The following is a 12,874-nucleotide window of genomic DNA, read 5'->3' as shown; positions in this document are numbered from 1 at the left end:
AGCTAACATGAGCTAACAGCAGCTAACAAACTGAGCTAACATGAGCTAACAGCAGCTAACAAACTGAGCTAACATGAGCTAACAGCAGCTAACATGAGCTAACAGCAGCTAACAAACTGAGCTAACATGAGCTAACAGCAGCTAACAAACTGAGCTAACATGAGCTAACAGCAGCTAACATGAGCTAACAGCAGCTAACAAACTGAGCTAACATGAGCTAACAGCAGCTAACAAACTGAGCTAACATGAGCTAACAGCAGCTAACATGAGCTAACAGCAGCTAACAAACTGAGCTAACATGAGCTAACAGCAGCTAACAAACTGAGCTAACATGAGCTAACAGCAGCTAACATGAGCTAACAGCAGCTAACAAACTGAGCTAACATGAGCTAACAGCAGCTAACAAACTGAGCTAACATGAGCTAACAGCAGCTAACATGAGCTAACAGCAGCTAACAAACTGAGCTAACATGAGCTAACAGCAGCTAACAAACTGAGCTAACATGAGCTAACAGCAGCTAACATGAGCTAACAGCAGCTAACAAACTGAGCTAACATGAGCTAACAGCAGCTAACAAACTGAGCTAACATGAGCTAACAGCAGCTAACATGAGCTAACAGCAGCTAACAAACTGAGCTAACATGAGCTAACAGCAGCTAACAAACTGAGCTAACATGAGCTAACAGCAGCTAACATGAGCTAACAGCAGCTAACAAACTGAGCTAACAGTTTGACCTGGAGTCCAAACTTACATAGTGTGAGATCAGACGTCATCGCTGCTTTAAAGTGATGTTTGTTTGTTTGTTTGATCTCTGGGTTGATTGACAGGTAAGGTGGCGTTCGTCCAGCTGGCTGACCTCCTGAACATTGAGGTGATTACACTCAAGTCAAGACCACACCCACTGCAGAGCATGTGCCCCGCCCTCTACCTGTCGGCACCCAGCCGCCTCCTCTGCCGATTGGTCCAACACCGGTGAGACAGACATCACACACAGAGAGGTACAGACAGGTACAGGTACAGGTACAGACAGGTACAGGTACAGGTACAGACAGGTACAGACAGGTACAGGTACAGACAGGTACAGGTACAGGTACAGACAGGTACAGGTACAGACAGGTACAGACAGGTACAGACAGGTACAGGTAGGTACAGATAGGTACAGGTACAGACAGGTACAGACAGGTACAGGTAGGTACAGGTACAGGTACGTACAGGTACAGACAGGTACAGGTAGGTACAGGTACAGGTACAGACAGGTACAGACAGGTACAGGTAGGTACAGGTACAGGTACGTACAGGTACAGACAGGTACAGGTAGGTACAGGTACAGGTACAGGTACAGACAGGTGTACCGGAGCACTGAGGGATAACAGACACTGCAGCCATTTTGACCTGAAATATAAACGTCAGGTGTTTCAGTGATACTGTGTGTGTGGTGTGTGTGTGTGTGTGTGTGTCTCTTCTGTCTTTGTGTGTGGTGGTGTGGGTGTGGTGTGTGGGGGGTGTAGTGTTCTGCGTGTGTGTGTGTGGTGTGTGTCTGTGTCTGTGTGTGTGTGTGTTGTGTGTGTGTGTGTGTGTCGTGTGTTGTGGGGTGTGTGTGTGTGTGTGTGTGTGTTGTCTGTGTGTGTCTGTGTGTGTGTCTGTGTGTGTCTGTGTGTCTTGTGTGTGGTGTGTTGTGTGTGTGTGTGTGTGTGTGTGTGTGTGTGTCTGTGTGTGTGTGTGTGTGTGTCTGTGTGTGTCTGTGTGTGTGTTTCAGGGCCTTCGTGATCGTGTACGACCTGATCATCCTGGTGAACGCCGTGTTCATCGGTCTGGACGAGGAGAATCCTCTGATCGGGAACTCTGAGTGGGTGTTCCTGGCTCTGTACCTGCTGGAGATCGTGCTGAAGCTGTACGTGTTCGAGCCCCGAGCCTTCTTCTCCAGACACAGCTTCTGGAACTGGTGAGGCCGCCGACGTCTCATTGGAAACAAAAAGTTCACCTCCACACTAAATAATTCTGATACAACCTTTCTTCATCGGTGTAATCCCACAGTGTAACTGTGTCCAGCTGTACTCGAGTATTTGTTTTGATTACATTACTTCTGATCAAAAACCAGCGAGTCGTCGACAGCAGTCCGTCTTTAGTTTATGAGAGAAAAGTTCTAACATGTAAAGTCATGAACACAGGAAAGTCTTTTCATCAGACTGCTCGTTAGCATTCCAGGAAGTCCTTTAACATGACGGGAGGAAAGCTGCTGATAAAAGCTGAATGAAAACGTTTAAGATCAGGGATCAGTCAGCGCTGTCACGTGTCTCACAGCTCATCAACGTCCCAGACAATGAGCCGAGCTATGTGACGTGTTTCCGTGTCTGCTTCTGTCCTCAGCCTGGCGGCGTCTGAGCAGTTTTCTGGGTTCAACGTTTGTCCGTCATCATTTGGGAGTGAAACAGCTTCTGAATTATGAAGTCGTTTAACGCCGAAAAGTCTGCAAGTAAAAAGCTGCTCACTGCTTTGAGCTTCTTCTTTCAGACACTTTGTTCGGCACACCTGTCCAGTCCAACAGTGACTTCTACTCACAGCTGTTTCTGTTTCCTGTCCTCCGTGTCTCCGGACATGAGCGGGTCAGAACATTAGAAACACGCGTGAATGATCAACGCTGAAACACAGAACTGATGTGTGCCAGCTAAAGCTGCTGAAGAAGCGACATTAGTAACTAGTAAGTGTATTAATGGACTCACCTGAGCTAGCTCTACTGTTCAATATGGGGGTCTGCATCCAGAACCAGAACCAGAACTGGGAGCTGGTTCTACAGGAGAGGAGCTTGAGCTTCACAAAGAGTAAGGACTGAGCTTGTTTGTAGCCGGAGGTGTTTGCAGGCGTCTCTGTTTTAACGGAGCGTTCTGGGGCTGCAGCGGCTTCATCTGGTGCATCACGGCGCAGACTCCGGCTTCATTAAAGCACCAGTGTGTGCGATTTAGTGGCCCTGAAACTACGTCTGCTGCAAAAGTAACAGAAAGTTTAGTTTGTCCGCTCTAGGCTACTGTAGAAACACGGTGGCCTCTCTGCGTCTTTATTGCTGAAACACAGAGTTATGAAGATTATGAAGATTATGAATCTGACACACTGGACCTTTAATACTTCCATGTGTTTGTTGATAATGTCACACTGACGCCACGTGAACGTGCTTCACTTCCAGCATCATTTTTTTATTCTTAAGTTTGTTTTGTGTTTCAGGTTCGACACCATCATCGTCGTCTCCGCCCTCATCGCCACGATCATCAACTCCGCCATGACGGCATGTAAGTGCTGTTTGATTTCTGTTTTAAAGGTCCGGCCGATCAGCTGCTGAGAGGAGGAATTATCGGCTCAGATCAAATCATGCATTCACTGGTTCGTTGGTCTTTGAAAGTACACGTCTTTGTAGTAACGGCTCTCTACTGGGTCCTCTACTACTGACAGTCTACACTCAGCACAGACTTATACTGTCCACCTGTATGCAGATGACGCAGTCTTGTATGTATCTGGATCCTCTTCAACTTAAACTCGACTACAGTCCTCCTTCAGATGTCTTTTGTAGCTCAGACTGAACAAAGAAGAAGCAGCCGATCATCCCCGTCCCTGTCATCTACACTCACTGAAATGAAGTTGTCCAATATTTGTCAAGTTGTCTTTTTAGCTAGCGTGTGGAGCAACCGGCACTGAAACCAAATCATTATTGATAATTTGGTTTCTTATTGAATAAAACACGTTTGTGTATGTATGGTGATGTTGTCAGGGCATGAGTGTATATTTATATATTTGGCCACCTGACTGATGTGAGTACCTGTTCATGTTTTCATTCCCGTCCTGTTGTAGCGGGGGGTTACACCAGCCGTCAGATCCTGGACATCGTCTTCATCCTGCGAGTCCTCAGACTGATCCGGGTGGTGGACAGCATCAAACGGTTTGATCTTTAACGTCACCCTCGACTATTTGTACATTGTAGTCAGTCAGGGAATCTACCTGTACGCAACCATAGAATGATCGGACGCCTGGGAAGAGGTGAAGGAAGCACACTTGATTCGTCCATTTATTCTGTCGTCCTGATCAGTCTGTTCATCTTTACTAACCATGGACTGAATTCTCTGTTAGGTTTCGTGCAATCATCAACACTCTGATCAGGATTGGACCAGCGATCCTCACATTTGGACAGCTGATCGTTGTAAGTTGCTCAGTAAAGAGTGTGAAAGAAAGTGATCAGAATTCATCCTGAGGGGAGCTCATAACTTCAGTGAAGCCGGCTTGTGCTCCCCAGGTGGTGTACTACATCTTTGCCATGGTGGGGATGGAGCTGTTCAAAGGGAGGGTGAAGTTTTACGGGGAGGACTCGAGCGACCCTGAGAAGGCGTACTGTGGAAACATTCTGCTCAAAGGAACGGCCTTCGCACAACTCAACTACTGCAAGAACAACTTCAACAACGTGGTGTCCTCCTTCATCCTGCTGGTGGAGCTCACTGTGGTCAACCAGTGGCATGATATCCTTTGTACCTGAACGCCTCACACACGGGGAGTGGAAACTTCTTCAGATTTGTGTTTCTGTGATTCCTTAACGTGACCTCACTCCTCAGCAGCGGCTTTGCCTCCGTCACGCACGCGTCAGCCAGGATCTTCTTCGTCCTCTTCCACATCGTGGTCGTCATCGTCATTATCAAGTAAGACTGACGGTGTCGTCATCATCAGGCTTTAAGGTCTCACTGTCGGGTGGAGGTCATTGTCATCACCGATGTCCACCTGTTGTGTAATCATGATGGCGCATCACTTCCTGTTATCTTTCAGTATCTTCGTGGCGTTCGTCCTCGAGGCGTTCTTCGTGGAGTACTCGGTGGAGAAGAGCAACCTGCAGACATCTCTGGAGAGGAAGATCGAGGAGCTGGAGCTGGCTGTGGCACAGTGCGTTACCATGACGACCTGTTTGGTCCACGGCCTCAACGCGTCCATGAAACTTCAGCGTGTTTGATAATCATCCGTGTTGTTCTGTCCATCAGGGAGAAGTTGGAGGATAACTTGGTGAACGCCATGGAAACCATTGACAGTGACCAGGGAACCGGCCAATCAGCACACAGCAAACCCACCCTGATGTTTAAAATTGCTTCAAAAAGTAAGAAGGTCCAGGATATGACGAGTGGTTGATTTTATTTTGAAAGGCCTGTCGATCACTGTATTGATTATCAGTACTGATGATGATGTGTGTTTCCTGTCAGGGTATCGGACAGTGGACGCTCTGCTGCAGCGCATGTTTGAGGCCGATCTCGACCCCGAAGACTTCGCTGAGCACGAAGAAGCTCAGAGCGGGAACTTTTCCAACCCGACGTTCAGCTCAGTGTAATCAACGATGCACAGATCCATGTGAAGGGAAGCAGATCCTCTGATTCATATTCAGTTTATACTCGAGTCATCTCAGTGTTTCGTGTCGATTGTAAAAGTGCAATGTGTCCACAGTCATATCCATGATTTATTTTTATATATCTGTCCTGTAGAAACACATGAAATCTGTATTTTCACATAAAGAATATTTACACTGATGTTTCCATGTTTCCATGTCCTGACAGGAAACATGAAAAATATTAAAAACTTTAAAGAAACTGTATCAACGTGACAACAGGAAACATAAATATAAAAACTCTGTAAACATACAAAAAATCATTTTTAATAAAAAAATGTTTATTGAATTTTAACATAACATACTTTACATTATGAACCCGCCCCCTCCCACATATATTAAAAATATATGATATACTTTAAAGGACAGCAACGTAATCACAACCTCAAAAGCAAAAGATGAAATAAAATAGAAACAAACCAACAAAGACATGAAAGATACAAAAATGCAGGTAAAGAAAAAATAATATTAATTAGACTTTGCTCGTCTCTACTTGGATCACTCTTCAGATTTCTCCATACCGCCTTAAATTAGTTTGAAATTACAGATTATTTTCCTGAAACATCAAAGTAAAGTAAAGTAAAGTAAAGTAAAGTAAAGTAAAGTAATCTGACGCCCCCTGCTGGAGGTCACGTGTCACTGCAGCTGTCCTCCTTCAGGTCCTCAGTCTGACGTCATCACTAACCAGTTCATAAAAAACACAGAAACACAAAAACAAAAAGTCCTTCAAACTGTCACATCAACACATTATACATCTGCAGGTACTCGAGTACTTTAACTCCATGAAGCTCAGAGTACTCGAGTACTTTAACTCCATGAGGCTGAGAGTACTCGAGTACTTTAACTCCATGAAGCTCAGAGTACTCGAGTACTTTAACTCCATGAGGCTGAGAGTACTGGAGTGAGACTCCGGGTCAGCAGGTGGCAGTGTGGAGCTGTGTGTGTGTGTGTGTGTGTGTGTGTGTGTGTGTGTGTGTGTGTGTGTGGTGCTGATGCTGCGGATGCAGACATGGAGCAGAGCATCCTTCTCGGCTCCGGTCGGAAAACGACGATCAGGTAAGAAAACAAACAAACAAACAAACAAACAAACAAACAAACAGCTGATCGAAGCGAGCATCGAACAGAGACACGACGCTGAACAGTGTGTGTGTGTGTGTGTGTGTGTGTGTGTGTGTGTGTGTGTCAGAAAACACAAAATAAAGGCCTGCCGTCGGTCCGGTAGACCGGAGGAGGCGTTTAAACAACGTTAGGACAACGTTAGGCCAACGTTAGGACAGGCCCGGTAAGTGAAGGGGTGATGAGGCGTTCAGGTGTTGGTTAGAGGGTGGGACCGAGCAGCGCCGCCGATCGGATCACAGCTTCCGGTCCGTATTTTCAAAATAAAAGCAAAAATATAATACGGAGTGACTTCATGAAAGTACTCGAGTATTCTCAGCTTCATGAGGTAAAAGTATCAGCAGTAAAAACCCACAACCTGCAGTTCCTCTAACGTCCACCTGAGGCTGGCTCCAGAAGTGAGTCAGTCTCCATAAGTCCCCATGTCCAAATGTCCAACTTCACAGCAGAAATAAACATGTTTACAGCCTGGTACAAAAAACAGTTTTGGTCTCTGTAGCTAATTTCCCCGTTCATGACAACTGTACTGAGGGTGAATTTATATACAACTCACCTGTTCACATTATATTAAGGCTTAAAGTTATGCAGGGTTAAGAGCGGGGACGCTTTGACTGACAGGTGGGTGTTACAGAGACTACGTCCAGGTTTTAGACAGTCTGTGACAGTCTCAGAGACTACGTCCAGGTTTTAGGCAGTCTGTGACAGTCTCAGAGACTACGTCCAGGTTTTAGGCAGTCTGTGACAGTCTCAGAGAGACTACGTCCAGGTTTTAGACAGTCTCGGGGACGTCACAGGGACTACGTCCAGGTTTTAGGACAGTTGCAGGGACGTCAACGGAGACACGTCCAGTCTTAGGGCACAGTCTGCGGGGATGTCACAGAGACTACGTCCAGGTTTGTAGACAGTCTGCTGGGACGTCACAGATGTGGCCCGTAGTCCACTCCTGTCAGTCGGTCTCAGATGTTTCTGTCCAGAGCAGGTGTGCGTGTCTCTGGATGGTTGATATCTGTCTCTGTCCTCTGCCTGAGGGGTCGGAGGTCACGGACCACTCAGTGCTGGTTTTGAGATTTCTCTGATTCTCTGAATCTTTGATGAGATTCTGATTGTAGACGGTGAAATCCAGAAACTCATTCAGACTGTGAGTCCACAACCGCTGAAGGTGTTGGACCTCGCCCCGTCCTTCCTGGAACGCCCCTTTCATACCTGATGAAGATACTATCACCTGTTCACCTGTGGAAGCTTAAACAGGTGTTTTTGTCTCTCTTTTCTTTCTCCTGTCAACACTTGAAAGAATGATCAGGAAAAGTTCATCAGTTTGAACTTGAAATATGTTTGGACAGTTTGGGACAGTTTGGACGTTTGGTACGTTGGGAGTTTGGACGGGTTCAGGTGGGGGGGAATGAAGCTGCAGGAGGATCTCAGTCCGAAATGTGAGACTGAAACTGAAACCAAGTCTCCAGTGATCATTTATCATCACACTGAGAGAAACACAAACATCAGTCTCTGAGACTGTCGCAGACTGTCTAAAACCTGGACTTAAGTCTCTGAGGACTGTCACAGACTGTCTAAAACCTGGACGTAGTCTCTGAGACTGCACAGGGAGACTGTCTAAAAACCTGGAAGTAGTCTCTGAGACTGTCAGACAGACGTCTCTAAAACCTGGACGTTAGTCTCTGAGACTGTCGCACAGACTGTCTAAAAACCGGGACGTAGTCTGCTGTCACAGACTGTATAACGACGTTTCTGGAGGACAACTAGTCCTAAACTGGACGTAGTCTCTGTGCTGTCACAGACTTGTCTAAAACCTGGACGTCGTCTCTGAGACTGTCCAGACTGTCTAAACTTGGACGTAGTCTCTGAGACTGTCACAGACTGTCTAAAAACCTGACGTTGAGCGAGACGCGACACTTCTGTACCCACACACTCACCCACCTTGCCGGGAGGCTACAGTGTCTATGAATGCAATCATGCAGGCGAGTACGAGTCCCAGGAGGGCGATTAGCGTCTTTAGAGAGAGAGCAGCGAAGCACGACACCGGCATAGTCAGTGAGCTTGCGATATGTATCTTGGGAGGGAGCATCAGATATTTGCATTGGGACTCAGAGATACCGAGATGAACGAGACTTACGGCGACGTCGGAGTTCACTAAGCTGATCAGTACATTCGGCAGACGTGTTGCTGTATGAGAAATCCGGGAAGAGCAAGGACTTGGAGCAGGGTACGATCCAGGTATCGGGTAACACCGGGAAGGCGAGAGGCATGATGGAATCACGGCCGGAGAAGCTGTGACGTTAATTGCTGGCACAGAATAACGCGTCAGTAGCGTGCATTTATATGTGTATATATTGTATAATGTAGAGATGAAGACAGTCTCGAGCACGAAGGACTCGATGAACTAAAGAACGAGAGTGCGCGGAAGCATTGTGCCTATCAAGGCGGAAGACATACAACGAGAGGGGACACATGGAGGAGGCAGCAAAGATATAGACGTGGGGTAGCACCACGGTGTGAAGAAGAGGAACTAGAGCGAGTGTGTTAGAAGATGAGGCGAATAGCATTTTAATCTAAGCACGAAGAGAGAGACACACACACAGAGAGGCACTCGTCTGCAGACGCAAACAGGGGAAGAAGACGGACAGCGTGGCCCTAGCCCAGTGCAGCAGACGCACAGCAAGACCTTCTTTTAGTTCTGAAGATACTCGTACTTGATAACTGCACGCAGTCTCTATTCCCTCCCGAGACAGATCAGTGCAGAGCCTGATCCATGAAAGACAACGGTGAGGACAGGAGGCGACTATGAGTAGAGCTATGAGGTAAAGGACTGAGTATCGGTGTACGACATACGCAAATAGAAGGCGAGAGCTCAATATAGGTACTAATGAGCGGGTTGTCCCTCAGCCAACAGCATGTACTCGCTCACAAGACCTAAGACTGTCTACGATACTGCCAAAACCTGGACGTAGTCTCTGAGGACTGTCGCCAGATGTCTAAAACCTGACTAGTCTCTGAGATTCCACAGACTGTCTAAAACCTGGACGTAGTCTCTGAGACTGTCCACAGACTGTCTAAAAACCTGGACGAGTCTCTGGAGACTGTCACAGACTGTCTAAAAACTGGACGTCGTCTCTGAGACTGTCACAGACTGTCTAAACCTGGACGTAGTCTCCTGAGACTGTCGCAGACTGTCTAAAACCTGGACGAGTCTCTGAGACTGTCCAGCAGACTGTCTAAAACCTGGACGAGTCTCTGAGACTGTCCAGACTGTCTAAAACCTGGACGTAGTCTCTGAGTCCTGTCGCAGACTGTCTAAAACCTGGACGTAGTCTCTGAGAGTCGCAGACTGTCTAAAACCTGGACGTAGTCTCTGCAGACTGTCACAGACTGTCTGAAAACCTGGACGTCGTCTCTGAGACTGTCACAGACTGTCTAAACCTGGAGCAGTCTCTGAGACTGTCACAGACTGTCTAAAACCTGGACGTGTCTCTGGCGACGTCGGCAGACTGTCTAAAACCTGGACGTTAGTTCTGAGACTGTCACAGACTGTCTTAAAAACCTGGACGTAGTCCTCTGATGCACTGTCACAAGATGTCTAAAACCTGGACGAGATCTATTGAGACTGTCCACAGACGTCCAAACTGGACGGTAGTCTCTTGTGACTGTCACAGACGTCTAAGAACCTGGACGTAGTCTCCGTGACGTCCCCGCAGACTGTCTAAACCTGGACGTCGTCTCCGGTGACGTCCCCGCCGACTGTCCTAAAAACCTGGACGTAGTCTCTGAGACTGTCACAGACTGCCTAAAACCTGGACGTAGTCTCTGAGACTGTCACAGACTGTCTAAAACCTGGACGTAGTCTCTGTAACACCCACCTGTCAATCAAAGCGTCCCCGCTCTTAATCCTGCATAACTTTAAGCCTTAATATAATGTGAACAGGTGAGTTGTATATAAATTCACCCTCAGTACAGTTGTCATGAACGGGGAAATTAGCTACAGAGACCAAAACTGTTTTTTGTACCAGGCTGTAAACATGTTTATTTCTGCTGTGAAGTTGGACATTTGGACATGGGGACTTATGGAGACTGACTCACTTCTGGAGCCAGCCTCAGGTGGACGTTAGAGGAACTGCAGGTTGTGGGTGTTGATGTTGGTTTCTTCTTGTTTAAAGTTTTAAAGTTTGAACATCAGCTGCAGATTCAGTTTTTTTCATTTTTATGAAAAACTTTAAATTTAAATGACGTCACAGACGTTTCATATTTTTAATGACGTCAGTGACATCAGCTGTGAGCTCACAGGGGCTTTTATTTTGAAAGCAGTGACCGGATGTTGTGGTAGTGTGCGGTGACGCGGTTTGACGCTGCTGGTTGCGGAGCTGCAGTGCGGACAAACAGGCTGGATCCGGAGAACCTGACACCCACAGACCGCGTCCGTCTGCCGGCCCGGGTCCGCCTCAGCCGGGATTCTGGATCTGCTCCTTAAGTCCTGGGTTTGACTCCTGGATCCGGTCCAGCAGGAGGAGGAGGACCAGTCCGCATCCTCCCATCCATCCTCCTGCAGCAGCGGAGAACCGGAGGAGGACCCGGACCCGGACCCGGACCCGGACGGAGCGCTACTGGGGAATAAAACTGGTTTTGTGGCTCGGTGCGTCCCGGTCCTGCAGGAGGCCGGTCTGGGGTTCGGACCCGGTCCGGTTTGATACCGGGGACTGTTAGAGGAGACACCGATGGTGGTTTAGTCCTGCGGGAGTGTGAGGCCCAAAGCCCGGCCCCCCTTCAGAGGAACGGTGGGTTTTCTGGACCAGGACGTTTTGTGCCGAAATAAAATCCCAGATGAAGATTCCCAAAAGGCGGAAAAGGAGCGGACGGTGCGCCAGGTAGGCCCGAACCGGACCGGACCGGACTACACAGATCAGTGTGTGTGTGTGTGTGTGTGTGCGTGTGCGTGTGTGTGTGTGTGTGTGTGTGTGTGTGCGTGTGCGTGTGTGCGTGTGTGTGTGTGTGTGTGTGTGAGTGTGTGTGTGTTTTCATGATGGATGTGGTATCTAACTGGTTGTAGCGGCTCGACTGCAGGAGGCACAAACCGAAGAATTCATCACACGCAGACTAATTACAAATTGGTTCCCGCGGCGGGAGGGGCGCGGAACCCCTCCGCGCCGGAGAGGGCGCAGCGAGCACTAAAAGTTCCACGGGCCCGGGAAGCGGCGAGGGTCCGGGCGGGAGGGCGCCTGTTAAGCTCGCGGCCGGAGCCGCAGCCACTCTGCGCCCCGAGCCTTTCCAAGCCGACCCAGAGCCGGTCGCGGCTCACCGCAGCGGAGGAAAAGCGCCCGGGCGCGGGGCCAGCCAGCGCGGGGAGAGGTCCCGCTAGGGGATTCCTCCCACACCGTCGGGGCCGTCCCTGACCGCCCGAGTTGGAATCCGCCGGGCGACTGCGCGGACCCCACCCGTTTACTCTCAACGGTTTCACGCCCTCTTGAAACTCTCTCTTCAAATTCTTTTCAACTTTCCCTTAGTTAAGATTGTCGACTAATCGGTCTCGTGCCGGTATTTAGCTTAGATGGATTTACCACCCGCTTTGGGCTGCTTCCACAAACACCCGACTCGAGAAGGACCGGACCCCCACGCGACGGGGGCCGTTACCGGTACCTCACACCGTCCACGGGCTGAGCCCGATCAGAAGGACTCAGGCCCCCGAGCGACACGCGGGCAAGCGGTCTTCCATACACCAAATTTCCCACGTCCGCCTCGACGGGTATTCGTTCTGGGCTCTTCCTCTTCGCTCGACCTACTGAGGGAATCCTGGTTAGTTTCGTTTTCCTCCCTTAGTAATATGCTTAATTCATGGTTGTCTCTTCTGATCTTAGTCGTTAGTCGGAAAGGTGTTCTCCGTGGAGAAGTAGCGGTGGCTCCTCCTTCACCGCAACAACCAACCACCAACCCACCACACGCCTGGACGGAGGAGTAGATCGGAGGTAAGGAGTTAGATACGGTATAGGTCTCACATAACCCATGTGGTCAGGAGTCTGGTAGTTAGGCCCACAACAACCCGTTTCCAGCCCGAAGAACCCTCTCCTTCCCCGTCCGTGGTCCGGCCCGAGGACGCGTTCGATCACTGAACGCATGCGGTCCACCGTGCAGCCCGCCCGACTTCATGCGGTGCCACGACGGGGGCCAGCCACACATCCCTTCCCCACCAAGTCAGGTCCCGGTGGGCCCAGTATGGTTAGGATAGGAGAGGATGTGAGGCAGAGAGGTATATGAAATGCGTGGTTAGGGGTTGACACGGCGTTTCCCACAAGTTGCCTCTTGGGGGGGGGGGGGGACGAAGGGCCTGCACAAAAGCGCTGCGGACGTCCCCAGC

General features: G+C 49.0%; 2 protein-coding genes across 3 annotated transcripts in view; both read left to right on the top strand.

Moving 5' to 3' along the window:
• Positions 1 to 5,608, top strand: part of tpcn3 (two pore segment channel 3) — a 24,348-nt gene extending 18,740 nt beyond the window's left edge. The window contains 10 exon segments of the mRNA XM_027282714.1: positions 830 to 974; positions 1,759 to 1,944; positions 3,219 to 3,283; positions 3,840 to 3,927; positions 4,116 to 4,185; positions 4,279 to 4,498; positions 4,585 to 4,675; positions 4,800 to 4,913; positions 5,009 to 5,121; positions 5,225 to 5,608. Coding sequence (XP_027138515.1) covers positions 830 to 974; positions 1,759 to 1,944; positions 3,219 to 3,283; positions 3,840 to 3,927; positions 4,116 to 4,185; positions 4,279 to 4,498; positions 4,585 to 4,675; positions 4,800 to 4,913; positions 5,009 to 5,121; positions 5,225 to 5,349 — 1,217 coding nt within the window. The 3' untranslated portion in view covers positions 5,350 to 5,608.
• A 748-nt stretch (positions 5,609 to 6,356) lies between these two features.
• The window catches only part of ttbk1a (tau tubulin kinase 1a), a 52,472-nt gene continuing 45,954 nt past the window's right edge, over positions 6,357 to 12,874 (top strand). The window contains exon 1 of one of the 2 annotated variants that reach the window (XM_019272808.2): positions 6,357 to 6,459. The gene's annotated coding sequence lies outside the window, so the exon portion shown is untranslated. Of the gene's footprint in view, positions 6,460 to 10,738; positions 11,391 to 12,874 lie in introns of those variants that run through there. The other variant, XM_010752733.3, reaches the window with a different exon arrangement.

Source organism: Larimichthys crocea, chromosome X (genome assembly GCF_000972845.2).
Source record: "Larimichthys crocea isolate SSNF chromosome X, L_crocea_2.0, whole genome shotgun sequence".
Taxonomy (NCBI): domain Eukaryota; kingdom Metazoa; phylum Chordata; class Actinopteri; family Sciaenidae; genus Larimichthys; species Larimichthys crocea.
This window is presented reverse-complemented; position numbering and strand designations above follow the sequence as displayed.